At 32.2% G+C, this 20,396-nt stretch overlaps 1 protein-coding gene across 1 annotated transcript in view; it reads left to right on the top strand.

The window, feature by feature from the left end:
* The window catches only part of LOC129233446 (zinc finger protein 467-like), a 29,936-nt gene extending 15,734 nt beyond the window's left edge, over nucleotides 1-14,202 (top strand). Inside the window, exons 5-6 of the mRNA XM_054867472.1 lie at nucleotides 7,938-7,994; nucleotides 13,925-14,202. Of these exons, the coding sequence (XP_054723447.1) occupies nucleotides 7,938-7,994; nucleotides 13,925-14,202 (335 nt within the window). The remainder of the gene's footprint in view (nucleotides 1-7,937; nucleotides 7,995-13,924) is intronic.
* Nucleotides 14,203-20,396: the final 6,194 nt, after the last annotated feature.

The following is a 20,396-nucleotide window of genomic DNA, read 5'->3' as shown; positions in this document are numbered from 1 at the left end:
GAAGTTATTAACTTTTAAATATTTAAATTTTCATAAATTTTTTTCCTGTTTTCTCACCTTTGGATGCCTATAGGCTGGCAACCAGTGATGATATATACCTAGGAGTGGTTTCATTTCAAAGCTGTTGAATGGGGCTTTAATATGATATGCCACAAGATGGGGGTTACTGTTTCAAAAAAAGTGAAAATTTTGAATTAAATTTTAAAATTTAAATTTCTCAAAAAGTGGCAATTTTAAAATTTTAAAAAAATTACCAAAAAAAGTTTGTTAGATTTTAATACATATAGTAAAATGGCATCATGGGATCTCAATGGGATCAGGAGATACAGGGCTTTAAAAATATGGGTTTTGTGAAAAAAACCATATTTAGTATTTTATTTTGAATAGTTCATTGAATGAAACAAGCAACACATTACAATGAAACAAGCAGTGGCTATTTTACAATTTTTAATGGAGAATGGTCACATAGACACTGTGCCCCCCTAAGAGCAAGGGCACACCCCCTAAATATTATAAACCCCCTCCCCCCAAAAAAGCAAGAGCCTCCCCAAAAAAGTAAAACAATCCCCACAAAACATCCTCCATAAAAATTTTAGTGGTTCCATGACCTCCCCCCCCCCTTCTGCCCACAGGTGGTCACCCCTAAATATTGTGAACCCCACCCCCAAAGAAGCAAGAGCCCTCAAAAAAAGTAAAAAATACCCCACAAAACATCCCCCTAAAAATTTCAATGGTGCCATGACACCCCCCCCCCCCCAGGTGGGCATCCCTGAAGACACTTACCATTAAAAATCTAATGTTATGAGTAACATTTAGGGTCAATAAATTATTTCATGGAGACTTCAATCATTGGAAGGGACCAATGCATCTGTTCATTTCCTTTTCTTGCATGGGAGCGATTAGGTTTATTAAAGGGTTAAAACAAGCCATTTTGACAATCTTGTCAGTGGTATCCATCATGCACTTGATAAATAGTGAGAAATTAACAAGGAAAATTGCATTGACCAAGAAATGGGTTGTGTTTTAAAGATACAATATCATAGGAAATATCAAACTATCTTCCTAAGATCTTCCTACAATCTACACTGGCTATAAAAGAGTGGTTTTGTTTGTTTAATGAATCATCTTCCACCTTACAAAATGGGTTCCCCTCCCCTGAGGGAAACCCCCATTTTATCTGAGTAAAAAGAGATTTCCTGGGACACTTGGGCTAATCAGCTTTAGTTTTCTTTTAAAGAGAGGTTTCCAGACATGGTACTTAATGTAATCATTGTGGTTTAGTAATTTAATAGTGTCCTGCATACTGCATAGACAAATTAGTTATTAAAAATTAAATTTTACTAATTTGGTACATTATTTGCAAAACGTGTATTTCTGAAGCTCTGTACCTCCTGATCCCATTGAGATCCCATGATAGAATTTTGCTATGTGTTTTTTGATGCAACAAACTACTTTTGTGATTTTTTTTAAATTTTAAAATTGCTACTTTTTAAGATATTTAAATTTCAAAATTTAATTTTAAAATAAATTTTTTGAAATTGTAATCCTTACCTTGTGGCATATCATTTTAAAGCCCCATTCAACAGCTTTAAAATGAGTCCACTCTCAGGTTCATATCATCACTGGTTGCCAGCCTGTAGGCGCCTAAAGGTGCTAAAATATGAACTTTTTTCAAAAAAAAATTCAATTTTTAAAAATTAATAGCTTCAAAAATAATTGTGCTACATAACTGAAATTTGGCATTTTTTCATAAATCTATGATATATAGTTGCATACCAAAAATTATGAAAATCTGAGACATCAAATCTGAAAATCTCCCAAAATTGTGTTGATTTGACATGGAATGACCCTAATTAATTTAAACATTGGATGGTTATATCTCCCAAATGATTATTTATTTTAACCTATTGTTGAGCGAGAACTGAAATAAATATTCAACCTGTTGCCAAAGGACAATAAGAAAGCCAGCTCTGCTTTTTGTAATGAAATTTCTTACTGTGATATGTCAGTTGAGAATAGATAAAACATAGAGAGAAAGAGAGTGAAGACTCTCTCTTAAAAGCAACGAGTTTAGGTCCCTTGATAGATTTTAAAGTAAAGTACTGGAAGGTTCACGCAAAACGTGTGTTCTGTCGTCGTAGTTGAACCATCTGACCAGATCAGTGCTTCAGGTTTTCCTAAGGAAATTATCAGAAAGTACCGTATCCAGCAAAATTTGTTTCTCGGCTGAAATCCATCTGAGTTTTGACACCAATGTCAAGAATACTTTAAGGATTATCAAACTAATTAGTACATTATTAAAGGAAAAGATGATGAAATTTAAAGACGAAACAGATTGTATTTTCTTCCAGATAAATTACAACAGGGTAGTTCTGTACACAAAAGATCAGCGCAGTGGAAGATCTTTATCTTTGGTCAAAAGAACAAATTAGGCAATGTATGAACTTTTAAAAGTTTTCGTTCAAAAGATCGGACAGCTAATCTGTCGGAGTTGGCTTCTCTCACTGATCGGCTGGATTACAGTAACGTTGTGGCTTGGCGACTTTGGCTATAAACAATAGAGTTGCGTGATCATTTGTTTACATTTTAAAGCTGCTGTTAATGTAATTTATTGTTTTTTTTTTGTTTATTTGGCGAAATATTTCAAATTGCAAAGAATTGCTTTTTTTTTTAAAGAGTTTTTAGTCATTTTAGTAGTGTTCACTCTAGAGAAAAAAAGGGCAGGGTGCAGGTCTTTGAAAGGGGCACTATTTATTATAAAAAGGGCGCTATATATATTTCAACGCGATCTTCCCCCATCCAAGACCAATGAGGCACCTCTCAAAAAATACTGATTCCCCCCCCCCAAAAAAAAGGAGAAAAATAACATCTTAAAACACCTTGCAAAAATTTCATGCGTTCGTCTGTACCATGAGCACCGCCCCCTCAGGGGCGTGCACAGTGGGGAGGGGGAGAAGGGACTGTTGGCAAGGGCCTGATCCCCAAGGGGTCCAATATTTTTTAAACTAGGGGTGAAATATAGAGGCAGACAACATGGAGGGGGACCCGGAAATTCATTTGTGCACACCCCTGCCCCCCCTCCAACCGCCACCATTAACTTCAGTATTGAATATCATTTCTTCCAGAAAATGCACTTGTCTTTAGGTTAGGTTGCCCTCCCCCTTCCCCAAATGCCAACTATAAGCACATTTTTCAAACTCCGTAGGAACATTTAGCTAATGATGAATATTTTCTTTGAGTGTGTTTCAACACTTTTCAGGCCATAATTGTGACTACTTTTCAATAACAATAAAAAATTCTAGGCATTTCAAAATCCTTTGAATTTCAATGTAAGATGAACAGTATTTAATTACGGATCCCCCCTTCCTATCTAAAAACTGCCTAGTAATGTGCGTTATGCCATTAAGTATTTTAGTAGAAATCAAAGTCATGATGAATGTAAGTTCAACTTTTTAAAATGTATTATACTTCAAACTGAATAATTATTAAAATATTGTGTGCAGTGCTTCAAAAATGCAGTTGTAGCAAAGTGCAAAACAAAAAGGCTTTATTTGAATGCCTAGTGTTGGACTTGACACAACTTCATGACACAAATGTGTTTGCAGATGTATGCGTTACCCAAGCAGCTGGGGCCAATCCAAAATTTTAATTTCACTGACAATTTTTATGAAAATTTAATACATCAGCATTTTATTTTTGTGATTTTTTTAAAAGCAATATTATAGTTTTTTATGTATAAAAAAAAGAAACAGTGCAAAATCATTTTAGTTGGGAAAAAGCACAAGTATGTCAAAAGTATGTTTTTAATTATGTCAATAAGTTTTTTTAAAATAATCTGTTAGTATACAACTCCTATTCAGAGATAATACAAATACTCAGCAAAAAGAAATGAATAAATATTTTGCAGCTGAAAATTTCCTTGGCAAATTTCACACAGAACAATATGTTTCCATTCCAAACGTTCTTTTGGGGGGGGGGAGGCTAAAAATTCAAGATAACAAAAAAATACCCTTGTATTTTAGTTCAGTCGACTTTGTACTGTGTACTACTTAGAAAACAATTAGAAAGTTCACTAATCAGAAACAAATGGGAAAAGATTGCTTCACAATAACTAGCAATGCGCCAAAATTAGCTAAGCCTAATTCCACCTGCAAACGAAAAACGGACACAAATGGCTGAAGCGCTGCAAAAATGGCCTATTCATACGATGTTAATTGCTCAATTCAACATTATATTTCAAAAATAATTTTCATTTTGGTGAAAGTGCCGTTTTTGTTACTTTATTTTCGTTAATCTTCCGATTTTGCAAGTGCGATTTCGGGGAATTGATAGTTATAAGTGAGGTAAAATCCACCTGTATTAGACCTTGAAATTGTTAACTAGAACAGTAAATGAGTTTTGAAACGATAATTTCGCAAACTTAGTTATTTCTTTTTTTTTTCAATTTTTTTAATATATATATTTCTTTAGAATTTTTCGCGGGTTAATTCAACAGGCTTCGCGGCCCACGTTTGGCCCACGGGCCATAGGTTGTGCATTCCTTAGACCCTAAGGAATTCAAGCACTATGTTAGCTTTCAAAACTCTATCAATCACTTCAGAATAAACGCTTTTTCCAAGCCCTTTACAAAGATTATCAAGAGCATACAAACCCTGCTTCTATTCTGTTTTGCAGGAAAAAAGAAAAAGGAACAGCCTGAAATATTTCAGTAAACTTCATATTTTTTCGGCCAGCATCATCGTGAAGAACCGTGTATGTTCAAATTAAGAACCATTTGCGTTTGCACTCGGACTTTTCGGACAAGAAATGGAGCAGTTTATCTGCAGCTGTTCTTGTCTGACAAGTAGTACCCCTTCTATTTTTCCTGGAACTGGCACCCCCTAGTCCTACAGATGAAGATAATATAATAGGAAGCCTACCTACCACCCTCCCTCTCTCATTGTTGATTCTCAGAAACTCAAGGATGGGGAGGAATTAAACAATAATCTCCCCCCCCCCCCCCTCGCCATCTCGGACGACTTAAAACCTTCCCTCACCCTTTCAAACCCATCCTCAGCGGAAGAAAGATATCTACCTTTTGTTTCCAACTGATAAGTCTGTTAGAATTCCAAGAATCTCATCCCCTCTTTGCCTAGGTGTTTGCATCTTCTTTTGTTCATGGGGCCGTTTTCAGGGTGAAATTCTGGGGACATCGGCAAGACATCAGCGTTTTCGCAGATGATCGCTGGACAAATAAAATTGCCCCAGTATCGCAGCAGGTCCAAATGATGCTTGAGGCATCTTTTTAAAAACACAGGGCGCATAGTGTTATTTTTGAAAAGGGCGGGGTGCATTCTGCCGATATGAAAAAGGGAGGGCGCTGCGCCCTTCAAAAACGGCCTAGTGGGAACACTAATTTTAGTTGAAGAATGTTTATTTTGCATCCGGGGGAAGGGAGATATGAGTGATTTTCGCTTATTCAGAGAACTGTTTTTACCTTTATCATTTTTTAAAAATGATATCCTTTCGATTGTTTTATTCTGTTTTATATGGGGGATGTTGCAGCAGGATTTCCCGTTTGTTCTAGAAGGGTAGTTAGATTTTTACGCTTAATATCTGAGGACGCTTTTTATCCTTTGAGTATGGTGAAGGAACAAACCATCAAGTACAGGAGAAAAAATAGTTAATAAAACAACTAACTGCTCAGTGGGTATTAGATAAATCAAGTTGAAATAAATTTTCACATTCTGACATCAAGCAGCTTAAAACATTTTCTTTTTACTTATTTTTTTTGAACAAAATGGTTCAAACACTTGATAGTTTATTGAAATCTTGTAACTTTTCAATTTACAAATTTTGAACAGAACAACGTCTGTCGGGTCCTCTAGTCATAATATAATTCTTTTTTTCTCTCTCCCATTCTGGGATGATAGTTGCCAAGGCATTTTCTTAAGTCACCCGAGGGGCCTGAACCTTGGTGTTGGTCAAACCATGCATACATAAAGTACATATTATGTGTGCAAATATGTAGTATTATGTCTTAATGTAATTATGACCTCATATCTCATTTTTTGTTGCGCTACTGTTTGGGTAACAGTTGTGAGTATGGCGGAAGAGGGGGGGGGGGGGGGCGCAGCTTATTTTCAAGGGCCCATTCAAGCTCTTAGCAGATCTGTTTAAATGCCTTTTTAGCTCTGATTTGCTAAACGTTGCTCTTGAGATTTTAAAACTGTTTTGGGCTGAAGATAAAAATAATGAAAAAAAAAAGTTTATAGATGGCAAAATTTTGCAAATAGTAGTTGCATACACATGTTTTGAGATTCCTTGTTACCCTGAATTGTACATGCAATAATTTGCAAACTCTGTGCTTTATTAACATTGTTTTGTATCATTTTTACTAATGATAATTCATACATAAATTTATAAAACCCAAAATACCATTTAAAAACTGGTATAAAAAGGTGAGAATTAAAAGTGCAGGAAATTATAGTGCAATCATACAACAAATTTGTTGCTTTTCATTTTTTGGGGATACCATGTGACCACGAGTCATTAGCAGCTCTCCATTCATGCAATTGTCGCTATCACTTGCTAAATGACTAGTGGCGAGAAGAAAGAAACTTCCTTGGGGAAGTGTCACAGTAGGGATCTCCTTCAACTCACTACCCCCGCATTCGCCTAAGTAGGCCGACATCGGACACTCTCGGATCTAAGTCACAAAGCCGTCTTTGGGCGGACTCGGTCTTAAGGAGTTAAGGCAGCCAGAATTTTTCATTTATATTCATTTCTTCTGTTGGAAATAAAACAATTCACTTCCAGAGCTTAAAGATTACTGAGCTCAACAACTAAATTAGTTGAACCTCATATATCAATCAGAGTCTTCTTAAGATGAAGCACTACGCCCCACTGCTGGGTTGATTAGGCCCTGCACTACTCCTTCTGGCTTCTAACATCTGACAACACATTCTAAAACTAAAAAAAAAATATATATATTTGAAAAATGCTATCTGCAGTTCATAGCAAACATTAGTGCATATCAAAAAAAAAAAAAAAAACATATCCTAGCATATCCTGGAAACTTATACTAGGCACAATCATAATGTCTAGATTTAATTAATTTGTTTTTTCTGACATGGGGACTTCAGCAAGGTGCAAATTTTTGTTTGGAATGCTGGCTGTCAGTATGGGCTGAGTTAGCCTCTACTGAGCAAATCAAGGATTAAAAAGACATGCAGTAAAGGATCCCATTTAGATTTGGAGCAAACTAACTAGAATGCATGGTTAGGATCAGAATGACATGTGCTTCAATTTTGCCCCACTGCACCATCACAGGTGCATCCATCATGCTTTTCGCTAGATTTTGAACAAGGGATGCAACGTCTCTGCAATAATTGTTTCATCTGAAAATAATATTGGGATAATTTGTAAACTGTACCCAAAATACTAAATTTCTCTTCAAACTAACCTTCTCTTTAAAATAACCTACAAAATTCTTAGTTCCAGAAAGGTTTTATTATACTTGTTTCTATTTTGAAGTCCTTATTTAATGTCTTTATGTATTAAAAATCTTTTTTGTTGGCATAATTTTTTTAAAACTTGTTTTTATTTATTATTTTTTAATAGGATTTAAGTATAGTAGAAGTCATTTTCACTTTTTGAAATTGAGTTCTTAAAACAAGAAAACCTCTTTGATTGTTGGTGTTTTTCAGTGTTTAGGCTATGTATAATTACTTATTTACTTGTTTTTTTAATTACCAATATGTTTTTTAAACTCATGTTTTTATGCATAACTTTATTTATTGACCTTTTTTTTTTTTGAGAGAGAGAATTGAATTTTGACAAATATTAAGAGTATTTTATTTCCAGTTTTTTCAATAGTGTGGAAATAGTGGATAGTTTGCTATCAACCTGAGTTTTGTTATTTTTATTATGTTTTTAATTATTTTAATTTTGAACAGGTGAAAGAGTTAATAGTCAACCTAGGAGACGCGGTGGTGGACACTTTAATTCTAAAAGTAAGTAATTTAACTTAATATGCTAATGAACTTCTGCTCCATTTCCTTTGGGATTCTGAATTATTTTAATCAATGAATCCAGAACTTCAGGTTTTTTAATTGAACTTTTGAATGAATTATTTACCACATTTTTTTATGGTAAAAAATATATAGTCCCACCCCGAGCTCAAATTTTTTGGATTACGGGGAGTTCCCGATTTGGCGACTTAAACTCTAAATTTTGGTGAATGATAAATTATGGGTATGCACACATAAATACATCTAATGAAAAGGGACATTTGGACATTAAAAAATTGCATTATTGTAATTGTATCTCCAAATTAGCCAAATCCTCATATTAAACGTGCTGAATAAGGAAATTTTTAGGAGTTCTCAATGACCCTTTCATAGGGGAACCTGTGATAGTTGTCCAAAGCTGCGATTTTTAAGGATCAGTTTCATTATTTCATTCATTCATTATCATTTCATTCATTCAAAAGTTCATTTTTTCAGGGGCATCAGGACAGTGGTAAAAAATCAAGGGGTGGGGGATGGGTAAAATTGTCTAAAATGAGAAATTTATTTATCCACTCGTACATCTCATTAACTTTTACTCGTTATCAGGCTTCTCATTTGGGGGGAATTGCGCCTCTAGATTTCAGAAAGGTGAGTATGATGCAGAGTTTAGTTGCTAATTCTCCTGATTTCCGCAAGTGACTGCTTTTCAGAGAATCTCCCACTTTGTAGTGAATTTCCTTTTTTTTTTAGGATTCTTAATAACCTTCCTGTTTTTTTCCCCCATTAAAAAAAATAACTTAATGAATGTTTTGATGTTTCAGTCAAATTTTTGAAGACTAACCTTGCTGCTTCACAATCAATCATTGTGATAGATCTTTATGTGAATTGGTAAAATTTGAAGTCTTTACTGATCACTGTAACTAATAGCAATATTTATTTATGGCATGCAGGCGGCATTACAATTTTTAAAGGGGTTGTTTTGAAGAGTATGTTTCTCTTTTCTTGGGGAGTGGGGATGGGGGGATCAGAAGGAGCAACCATGTAGCATATGTGTGTATAATGTGCAACATCCATATCGATTTTCTCGAAGCTTCGATGTTTCAGAGTGTTTTTTCTGACATTAATGCTTTGCATTCAATGTTATTTTTTCATTGTCGAAGTTTTATATTTGAACCAAAAATATCCTTAAAAAATATGAATATGTTTACTGTTTGCAATTATAACAAAAGCTTTATTATCAACTAGTGGCACCCGCACGGCTTTGCCCGTAGTAGAAAATTAAAAGGTCTTTTGGTTCGTCTGTATATTTACAAATAATGTATGATGAATTTCTCGCCGATTGGCTTGCCCATGTTACGGTTCCACGTTGTGATAACTTTGTAATTTACTTGTTCATCTTATGATAATTTTGCTCGGGAAAATGTTCTTAAAATTGGAATAAAAAAGAACAAAATCGAATTTTCGAAAAATCGCTTTGATGTGCACACTCCCATGCTACAAACTAATTCTGTGCCAAATTTCATGAAAATCGGCCGAACGGTCTAGGCGCTATGCACGTCACAGAGATCCTGACACAGAGATCCAGCAGAAAGACTTTCTGCTTTATTATTAGTAAAGATAAAAAGAAAACGTTACTACTGAAAAAAATTGAAATGAGCAATAAGTAATGCTTGAAAAAATAGTTGAAAGCAGGTTTTAATGGATTATTGTCTAAATTATTACATACTAGTGATACCCGCACGGCTTTGCCCGTAATAGAAAAATCAAAAGGTCTTTTGGTTCGCCTGTATATTTACAAATTATGTATGGTGAATTTTCTCGTCTGTTGGCTTGTACCCATCTCACGGTTCCACGTTATGATAATTTCGTATCTTGCCAATTGGCTTGTGCCCATGTTATGGTTCCACGTTATGATAATTTCGTAATTTACTTGTCCATCTTATGATATTTTTTTCTTAAAATTGGAATAGAAAAAGAACCACATTAAATTTTCGAAAAATCGCTTCGATGTGCACGCCCCCATGCTACATACTAACTTTGCCACATTTCATGAAAATCAGCCGAGCGGTTTAGGCGCTATGCGCGTCACAGACATCCTACAGACATCCAGACATCCTCCGGACAGAGGGACTTTCAGCTTTATTATTAGTAAAGAAGATAAAGATAAAGATTCTTTCCCATTTTATTAAATTTCTGTGAAAAATGGGCTTAAAATTGGAGTAGAAAAAGAACAAAATCGAATTTTCGAAAAATCGCTTCGAGGTGCACACCTACATGCTACAAACTAACTTCGTGCCAAATTTCATGAAAATCGGCCGAACGGTCTAGGTGCTATGCACGTCACAGGCATCCAGACATCCTCCGGACAGAGAGACTTTCAGCTTTATTATTAGTAAAGAAAAAAAAAAGAAGAAAGATAAAGAAGTAAAGAAAAGAAAGATAATTTTCAGAACAAATTCTTTCCCATTTTATTAAATTTCTGTGAAAATTGGCCTTAAATTGGAATAGAAAAAGAACAAAATCGAATTTTCGAAAAATCGCTTTGAGGTGCACACCCCTATGCTACATACTAACTTTGTGCCAAATTTCCTGAAAATCGGCCGAACAATCTAGGCGCTATGAGCGTCACAGACATCCTACAGACATCCAGACATTCTCCGGACAGAGAAACTTTCAGCTTTATTATTAGTAAAGATTAGTTGTTGCACGATCTATCACACATTGGAAAGAGTTTCTATTCATTCTCTATAGAAGGAGAATTATGGTGCAGAGAAGTTAACAATCCTTCTTTCCAGGGTACTGTTAAAAAGAATATTGAGTGTTTCTGAGCTTTTCCTGAAGCATAAACATTAAATTTTTTAATTATAATTTGCTTCTAAAATATAATTGAACCTATATTATTTTCTCCCACTCTCAATTAGTCATTGAATTAAAAGTATAATTGTACTTAAAATATGTACTTATATGCATTTCAAGTAGCTATAAATAAGGGTTGGCAAGATTTCGGACGCTACGATAAATACCGTGGTTTTTTCCATCCTGTCCAAAAGTGTCCTAAACATTTTTTTCTGAAGAAATATATTGAAAACAGAACAAAATGTGTCAAACAGTCTTGCATAATATAGATGAACGCATGAACGGCATTCACAGAAAATTCTGACTCTGCAGAATTTTTTTAAAAACTCTACTAATGTTATTTAAAAAGGGGGGGGGGGATTAAAATAAAAAATCCCATAGTTTATATTTCTGTTTCTTCCAAATAGTTTTTTGTCTGCCATTCTTGCCCTGTTTTTTGTCAAAACAATTGTTAATATGTATTTATTTTTGCAGAAATATTCAATTTTAAATCAGTAGTTTTTGTTGATTTCTTTACTAAAACAAATATCTGTAAAATTTTCAAGTAAAAAGCAGGTAGCTCCTGTTTTATCTTAGTTAACAACTGGAGAGCAGTTTCAGATCTACATGAACTTTTTCGCAACAAAATGAAAACAAAAATAATCATGTTTTTGTGATTGATATTGGGCAAAAAACGATGGTTAAGGCAGTTTACTTCAGGTGGTGAAAAATGAGCATGATTATATGTTATTGCAAAAAAAAAAAAAAAACTGAATGATTTTAAGGCACTTTTTTTCGCCTCTTTCATATTTGAATATAAACTTAATTCTTTATTCAAGGGTGAATTTGGCAAAATAATTATTTGCAGAAAATTGTTTAGTTGGGATTTGTGTTCGCAGAAAGTTTTTTGTTTTTTATCTAAGTCTGGTGTCAAATGTTTTATTGAATAATTATTCAACATAAACATTCAAGTGTAAGTATATATGTAACTTATTTATACAGCCGATTCTAATCTAGTTACATAGAAGTTGAATTCTTCATTAAAAATTTCAATTTGTATTCAAGTTTTTTTTTCATAATAGTAACCAAATTTTCCGACATTTATGAATGTGTGAAAATGAAAGTGCCCAAAATATAGTGTAATAAATGACAATTTTTGGACAGTAGAAAAAGGATATAAAATATTTGTGAGTCTTTTACAGGTTTGTCAAGATTTTCTTGTTTTGATTATGGGACCATTTCATGATCTAAAACTAAAACACAACCAAACTACTTTAGGAAAATGCCAATAATTTGTTTCTAAAAATTGTCAAGCTACTATAGTTTTTGTTTATTGTAGTTACAGAATATATTGTATTAAAAATATGAAATAAAAAAAGAATTTTTTAACTTTTAAAATATAAGTGCATACATTTAATCATCAATTTATTGTTCTTTAATCTATGATTTAAAAAAGAATTTTTCGTTTGTCATCATGTAAACTTATATACGAAAACCTTTTAAAGGAATTTCACTGCTTTTTTTTTTTGCACCTAAATATTGTACAAATAACATTTTTTGGAACTGAAAATAGTTGTCTTGGTAAAGTCTTGTGAATTTCCTTTCATAACTCTATCAACTGTTACATAAGGAAGTTTTTATGTAATAAGAGTTATTGGCAATTAAATTATTTTTTAAAGGAACATTTCAGAGAAAAATATTATCAAATGCTCATTAAATCTTATTAATATTTATGAATTAAGAATATTGCAGTAAATATGAATTGATTAAATTACACCCCTTTAGCTTTAGCATACTTTTGGACAGTTTAAGACTTTCTCGTACACTTTTGGATGGTAAAAACCACGTGTCCTGTCCTAAACCGGTTTTGGACAGTCCAAAACCCAACCCTGCATAAATATTTATAATATTTAAATATAATTTGAGATTTAAATATAATTTATAGAACTCTCCCATGATAATGCCGTTGGAAGTAAGTCTACTAGAAAAAACAATCGTTTATAATGTATTATATTTCTTTTTCTCTTCTCCACTTTATTTTCCTTTTCTTTTTTGTGTGCATATTATCAGCTTATCTTTTTAATGTTTTTTAGCAAATTTTTCTAGTTGAATTGAAATAATTTAATTATTAAATAACTTACTTTCAGTTCTTGGATTATCCAGGTGGAAATTTAAAAGACATTACAAAATTATTCCAAGTAGTTTGTATTCATATTTCAGTTTTAAATATCTAAGTTATTTATCCCTTTGCCTTACTCAATTTGGAATATCAGTAGTTATTATTATTGACTTTTCTTTGATTATTCAGTAAATTTCCGCCCATTAGCCAGGGCTAAAGCAAAAATATGTGAAATACACCTCCAGCTCAGTCATTTCCAGCCGAGGACTGCAGTTTCGTGCTTATTAGCACTCATCAGCTCGGCATAGGAAAGTGACTGAGCTGGAGATGGAAAACCTCTTAAGGAAGCCAAGAGTGCGAAACAAACTGACAGCTAATATAGAATTAGCAGACCAGACGAGCGACCGAACCATTGCTTCGGTCGCTCGTCTGGTCTGCTAATTCTATATTAGCTGTCAGTTTGTTTCGCACTCTTGGCTTCCTTAAGAGGTTTTCCATCTCCAGCTCAGTCACTTTCCTATGCCGAGCTGATGAGTGCTAATAAGCACGAAACTGCAGTCCTCGGCTGGAAATGACTGAGCTGGCGGTGTATTTCACGTATTTTCTTTGATTGTTCAAAAACCTTCTTAATTATGAAATTGATTACTGTGAATTTAATTTTAGCATTAAAACATCTTTTAGTTTGTTATGCAGAAATATGCATTAAAATGTTCAATGTTTTAGAATATCAATTTTTTCAAAATATGATGTTTTCAACGTCACACCACTAGTGTGTATAGCAAAATTTGATCTTATTATTTATCTACTAATATTAAAATTGTTGATCATTGCCTTATGCAAGAAATTCTATTTCATCAGGTAAGAACTAGAGTTAACTGATCTAGTTTGGTCTGTGCACCCTTAGTTATGTAGTGAAATATACCAGTTGACAAATTTTGTATTAAAACCTAATATTCTGAATTTTCTTCCTTTCTGCTAGTGTCTCCTGCCGGTGCTCGTCATCCTAGAGCAGGTGGTACCTTAGGGCATACTGCTGGAACTTCAGGCCAAAATACTAATGGTCCTACGAATGGCCCTCTCAATGCTAACAATCCCATCAAAATGGAACCTCCTTTGCCTGAGCCCATTCCCAGTACAACTACTAGTACAAGTTTGAGTTTTGCTCCTCCCACTCTTACGCCCACCATCAGTCCTAGCCACTACAGAGCCTCCCCGTACAAGCCAGAGTGGCAGGGCCCGCCCTCTGGTGTTCACTAGGAGAACATGATGTTCTAAATAAACATATTTTACCATTATTTTCAAATATAGGTCTCATTTGTATGAAGACACCATTGCCAGTCAAACTCATGCAACCAAATGAACTTATACAATGTTTTGTTCCTATGTGCTAATTATCATGTACCATTGAAGTGATCATTTTTAGGACTTTCTTTTTTATTGACATGTATGCAGCTTTGTAGAACAACTTAACTGACTTTTCAATTGATAACTGAAAAAATACATAAAAATCAAGATGTTGTAAAAAATTATAGAGACTTAGTATTAAATCCAATAAGTTATACTCACTTTCACTTGAGGGGGAAAAAAAGAATCATTTCTGTCAACTCTCTTAGTTTATTCAAGAGACTCTGGAATTGATGCCATCTCTCAAACTCTCCAAAAAAGGAATTTTCAGTGATTTGAAGTAGGAAAATATCCCTGGAAGCAATCGTGATCGCAGAAACAATACCTTTTCATACACGAGTATAAAAATTGTATATGTCCGATTTTTGAAAAGTAATTCCATTTTCCTTCTTTAAAAACCTTTTATCTCCCAAAACCAGGGTAAAACATTCCCGATTTTTTTCTGAACATTTAATTTTTTTTTAATTTTATTTACTTTTTACTGTTCATTCTCACTTATAAGAGAAAGCAAACTTATATGTTTTTTAAAACATCATCCCTTTATAAGTTGTGGATTTTAGGTCTTGTGTAGACTTCAAGAAATCTCTACTTAAATAAAAAATAATTTTTTCCCTGAAACTTTTATTGTTAAATGTATTCGTACTGTCTCCCAAAATTTTATCCATAAGTCTTCTTGGTAATTTTTCTTTTTTCAATGTTCGCAGCTATGGGATGATTTTTCTTGCTTGAGCCTTCTTGACATGCTCACGTAATAAGCTTCTAAAAATTGAATTTTAATTTATTTTTCTAAAATGAACTTGTTTACGGAACTGACTAAACGAACTATTTTCTTTAGAACCTGAACTTCCAGTTTTGTGTAAGCAAAGCCTTTAAATTTATCAAAACAGAGATCTCAGCTGGCTCATGGTTTTCTTTAAAAATTAAACATTGTAACATGTGATTTTATTTACATGGTTCTGAAATTGATATATTATTAGAAAGTTAAATAGTTAAAAATTAAGATTTTTTTTTTGGTTTTGCCCTATTGATACTTATTATATAAGTACAATTTACAATTTAGTAATTTTTTTTTTTTAAAGATTTCCTTCTATTTTGGATGTTATGTATCCAACATATAAAATAAAACATGTCCTAGAAATTGTAAAAAATTTGTTGTAGAATCTTATATACATTTGTGTTATGATCAAATTTGCACCTGTCTACTTTTTAATTTTGTTAACAAATTTATTATTTTTCTCCATATATGTATGTAACATGAATTATAATAGGCAAGGACCTTTGTTATATTTTATTTTGCAATCAAAATATTTCTGCATCTTATAATCGATGAAATTTCAAAATTATTTGAAATTGTCAGCAAGAAATATTTTTTTTTTTGTGTGTGTTTTTTCAAATCAGTTTAACTGGTGTTATAAATGATGTAAATAACTTGCCAGAATGTAAACTATGATTTTGTAAAGACTTCATGAGATAGAATCGATATGTTATAATTTCTAAAGATCAAAAGATATACATGGGTATGCCATAGATATGCATTCATGTCTATCTATGTAAATATATACTTAAATTTTATTTTGTTGTGTAATTGTTTCTATATTGTGTATTTGTTTTAATGTCATACTGAATTATTACTTATTTGTTATTCTTTCCATTTTGGAAGTAAGTATCATAATTAGTTAGTGAATTAGTGAACATGTAAAACTAAATGGTTCCAAATCGTATCCAATTAATATTCGGACAAATTCTAATAATTTTGCTTTATCATAAATAAGTAAAAATTAAAATATACAATTGGTGTTTTGTTTTTTAGTATTTATTGATTTTATAAGAAAAGAAAGCCCAGATTACAATCAAAGACCAACATTTTTCAGCTGTGGCAATTTTATTTACAAACAGTTTAAAGTTTGGAATATGTTTATTAATTTTTTTTTCATATTACAGATCTTCAATACTATTTAAATTTTAGTATTTTAAAATTAAATTATATTTTGAAAAAAAAAAAAATGTTTTATTAAGAAGTAATAAATAACAAAAGGTTGAGATAAAAATTGATAGTAATTTCTGATGAAATGGAATTTGTTGTTAAACATGAGCTCAGTTTTTATATACCTTCTAAGTTGCTTTCTATTATGGGACTAAATTTTTTTGTTATTTGAGTTACATTTTTATATAATAATGGGATGTTAATAAAAGTGTTGACCTCACAATTTATGTTCTCCATTATTTAATCTATTTGATCGATTATTAATTTATGTTAAAATTTTTCAAGTCATCATCTTATTAGGTTTGATAACATTTCATAAGTTATATCACATTGTGAAATTTTTATATATTTCAAAATTTATTTTCAAACTTTTTAAATGCTACTAGTCATTTCCCCAGTGTCTACAATTTCATTATATTTTCCTTTATTTTTTACTTTCTCCTACCTTTAATATGTAGAAATTCCAATGTGATTTTTTTTCAAAAAGAAGTTTTTAATATTTTATGCTTTAAAACTTCATTAAGTGGAAATTCCAATGAGTAATCATAATTCTGAAAAAACTTAAATTTTTTTTAGCTGCTGATTGTAAATCAAGAGGTTTGATATCTTTTAAATGCAAATGGGTTTTAACTCGGTTCATTTTAATATCCTCAAAAAGATCTTAAAATAGCGAATATTTCGATATATAGATATTCACATGCATAAATATGTTTACAAGTGAAATCAAATTGATTTTTTAACTGAAGGAAAAAGTGCCATATTGTTATTTGACAGAATCTGACAGTCTTTTAGTTTACTTCCAAATATAATAATAATTCAAAAAAAGTAATATCTTTCGCAGGATGAAATCAACAGATTTCATTCCTCTTCCTTCTGGCCTTCTCAGATTTATGAACCAAAGGGAAATAAATGTACAGCTTATCAATCCAATGAACTCAAATGATGAAGTTCATCCGCTTACACTTCTTATAATTAGTCTCTTGTGTTAAATTTTTCACTATGTCTTTCATCAGACTTAACCTTAGGGGGTATTGAAATCAGATTTCAATATGTAATGACATGAAAATGATGTGGTTTGAGGAAACAAAAGCTTTTTTTCCCCCCCAAGAATAAGCTTATTTTGCTGCTTAATTATTTCAGCTTTGCCTTTCATGAATGTGATAATGTTGTAAAACTAAACTATGCATAAAAGTACTTTATATGACATATTCACAGTTTGAAATAGCTGAAAAATCCCATGTTATTTTCAAATATTCTATGTTTCAAACCCTTAAAGATGAAGTATATATATAGTAACCCCTCTTAACAGACACCCCTCTTGTTCAGACAACTTTTTATTCCCAGATTCCAAGGCAAGTAACACTATTTAACTCCTGTTCTGCGGACACCCCTCTATTGCGGACAAAAATTTTTGTCCCCTTAGTGTCCGCATTAGAGGGATTTCACTGGGTGTTCCGTTTTAACCTGCAATTCCTAGATGTATACTTCCAATTGCAAAAATGTTCAAAATCAGATGCAGAGTTAAGATATTGAAAGTTTGAAGTAAAAATAAAAATAGGTCAAAAAATACAAAATTTAACTTTTTATACAGGCCCCAGATCCCGTAACTTATATTTAGGGAAATAATCTCCAATGAAAAATAATTCCAGCACAAAAAGTTTGAAATTAGCACTACCAATATTTAGGAGATATGAAACACAGTGTTTTGTGACTTACACCACTTTTCACTCACCATAAATAACTTTTTGGGGGAAATATAGCGGTTAACAAGTGTTTTTAAATTATATGTGTGCATAGACTGGTTTTTAAAATTGTTAGAGGTTTTGTAATGTGTTTTTGTGTATCACGGCATTACATTTGCATTTATTTTTGAATAGCAGTGAAAAATATAAAATACCTTGTTTTTTTTACTTCGACAATCTCATTCTTCTGAAAGGGCAATAAGTTCCAATCTCATCTTCTGTATGGTCCTAAAATCTTTAAACTCTAATATCTCCTTGAGTTTTGGTCGCACAAATGTCAAGTTTTTTGTATTAGTAATATCTTTTAAAGGAGATTATTTCCCTATATAAGTGAGGGCAGTGGCGTAGCTAGACCCGACTTTCGGGGGGGGGGGGGGGTTACTTCTTTTATATATATATAATATAAATATATATATATATATATATATATATATATATATATATGTATATATATATATATATATATATATAATCGCTTGGAATTTTTTCCTTTTCTTTTTTTTTTTCTTTCTCTTCTCTCTTCTTTTTCTCCTTTTTTTTTTTGAGACTAACGTTTCGGGGGGGGGGGTTGTCCCCAAAACCCCCCCCTTAGCTACGCCCCTGAGTTAGGGGACTTAGGGCCTGTATAAAAAAGTTAGATTTTGTATTTTTTGACTTTTTTTTGCTTCAAACTTTCAATATCTTAATTCTGAATCTGATTTTAAACATTTTTGCAATTGGAAGTATACGTCTAGGACTAACAGTTGTGAAAAGAAAGGTTTTGCATGTTAAAAGGAACATCCTGTATATGAAGCAGTGAGAAGCAAAGGGATGTAAGTGACAAATTAAAAATTTGGAGATAACAAAGGATCAATTTGGAATACACAAATGGCAGGTGAACCTCTCCTCTGTTTTGGAGCAAGAGTACTACAGTAGAAGATCGTTATAACGCACACCTTGAGACCAGAGCTTTTGCGTTATACAGGTTTTTGCGTTATATATATCATTTCACAAATTTTAAAACTAACATTCAGAATATATCTATATATTAGCACTTCAGAATGAGTTTTATCTGCAATGAGAATTAAAGCACCAATATTACAATTAGTTATTCACGAATAAATATGTTTCACAATCAAAAGTGCATTATCCTGCACTTCTGCTAGCTTCATGGTTCACATAACAGCTGCATTTTCAAGAGCCATCTGGTATTTTCTGTTTACTATGAGTACAAATTTTAAATTTAAAAGCTTTGAATTAAGATGAAAACACAAAAAAACTTTCAATATTTAATTTGCCTAACAATTTTTACGTTTGCAAAGCAAAACAGAGGGATTTTTTTAAGCTTCCAAAACCTATTGTTTACTTCTAAAAAGTTGTGCGGTTTTATAGAGAATTGCGTTATATAGGTTGGCGTTATAATGTTCTTCTACTGTAGTATCCCTGGTAGAGATGCTGCTATGCAGCATGATTTAGAAACATTTTTCAATGAAAGCCTACCTAGGACCTAATCTTTAAACGTGTTTCCTCAAAACTTGAAAATGTCCTCTCACATCCCTTTGCTTCTCACTGCCTCATATATAAATTGGAGTGATTGAATGAAAATTATTTCCACATTTCAGCGTTTAAAGAAGTCATTAGAGGATAATAAGATGATTTGTAAAAATTACTCTTGGTTTATTTGATCAAAACTTTTTGTTTGTTTCATAGAATGTTTATAGAATGAATGTTATCAAAATTGAAAGTTCTTAAAATTAAATTTTTATAATTGCACATATGTACTTTCACAATAGGTGCCAAAACTATCATAATTAGATACTTCATGTTGGTTTATTACAGTAAAGACTCAAAAACTCTGCTACACCCTGGCAGAGCAGAAAAAATTCGCCAGAAAAACATATTACTTGGGCATTTTCAAACTCTACCAATTTTTTAGTCTATAATAAGCCAAGTTTCTAGGACTGTATTACTTTTTAAAACATAAAGTTTATTACTAAATTATAAGAAAATACACTCTCAAATCATATTATTCTACGATTCTCACATCTGTAACTTCACTCATCAATACTTAGCAGTTAACAACTTCTTCATGAAATTATACATTTTTTTCAGACCAAAAAAAAAAAAAGCACAGTATTAAATGTTCTAGTGAAGTGCTATGTGTCATTAAGTTTTCATTTTCAGTCGATTAATATTTCTTTTAAGTTGGCATTTTCATACATAATTTATTTCACAAATGCATTTTGTAGAAACCTTGGATTGTACTGACTTGTGTACTGTTGAACATAAAGCTCGGGTGCCAATGTTTTGTTTTCCACTGTAAATAGACATTTATACTCTGT

The sequence above is a fragment of the Uloborus diversus genome, unplaced genomic scaffold, assembly GCF_026930045.1.
Source record: "Uloborus diversus isolate 005 unplaced genomic scaffold, Udiv.v.3.1 scaffold_421, whole genome shotgun sequence".
Taxonomy (NCBI): Eukaryota; Metazoa; Arthropoda; class Arachnida; order Araneae; family Uloboridae; genus Uloborus; species Uloborus diversus.
This window is presented reverse-complemented; position numbering and strand designations above follow the sequence as displayed.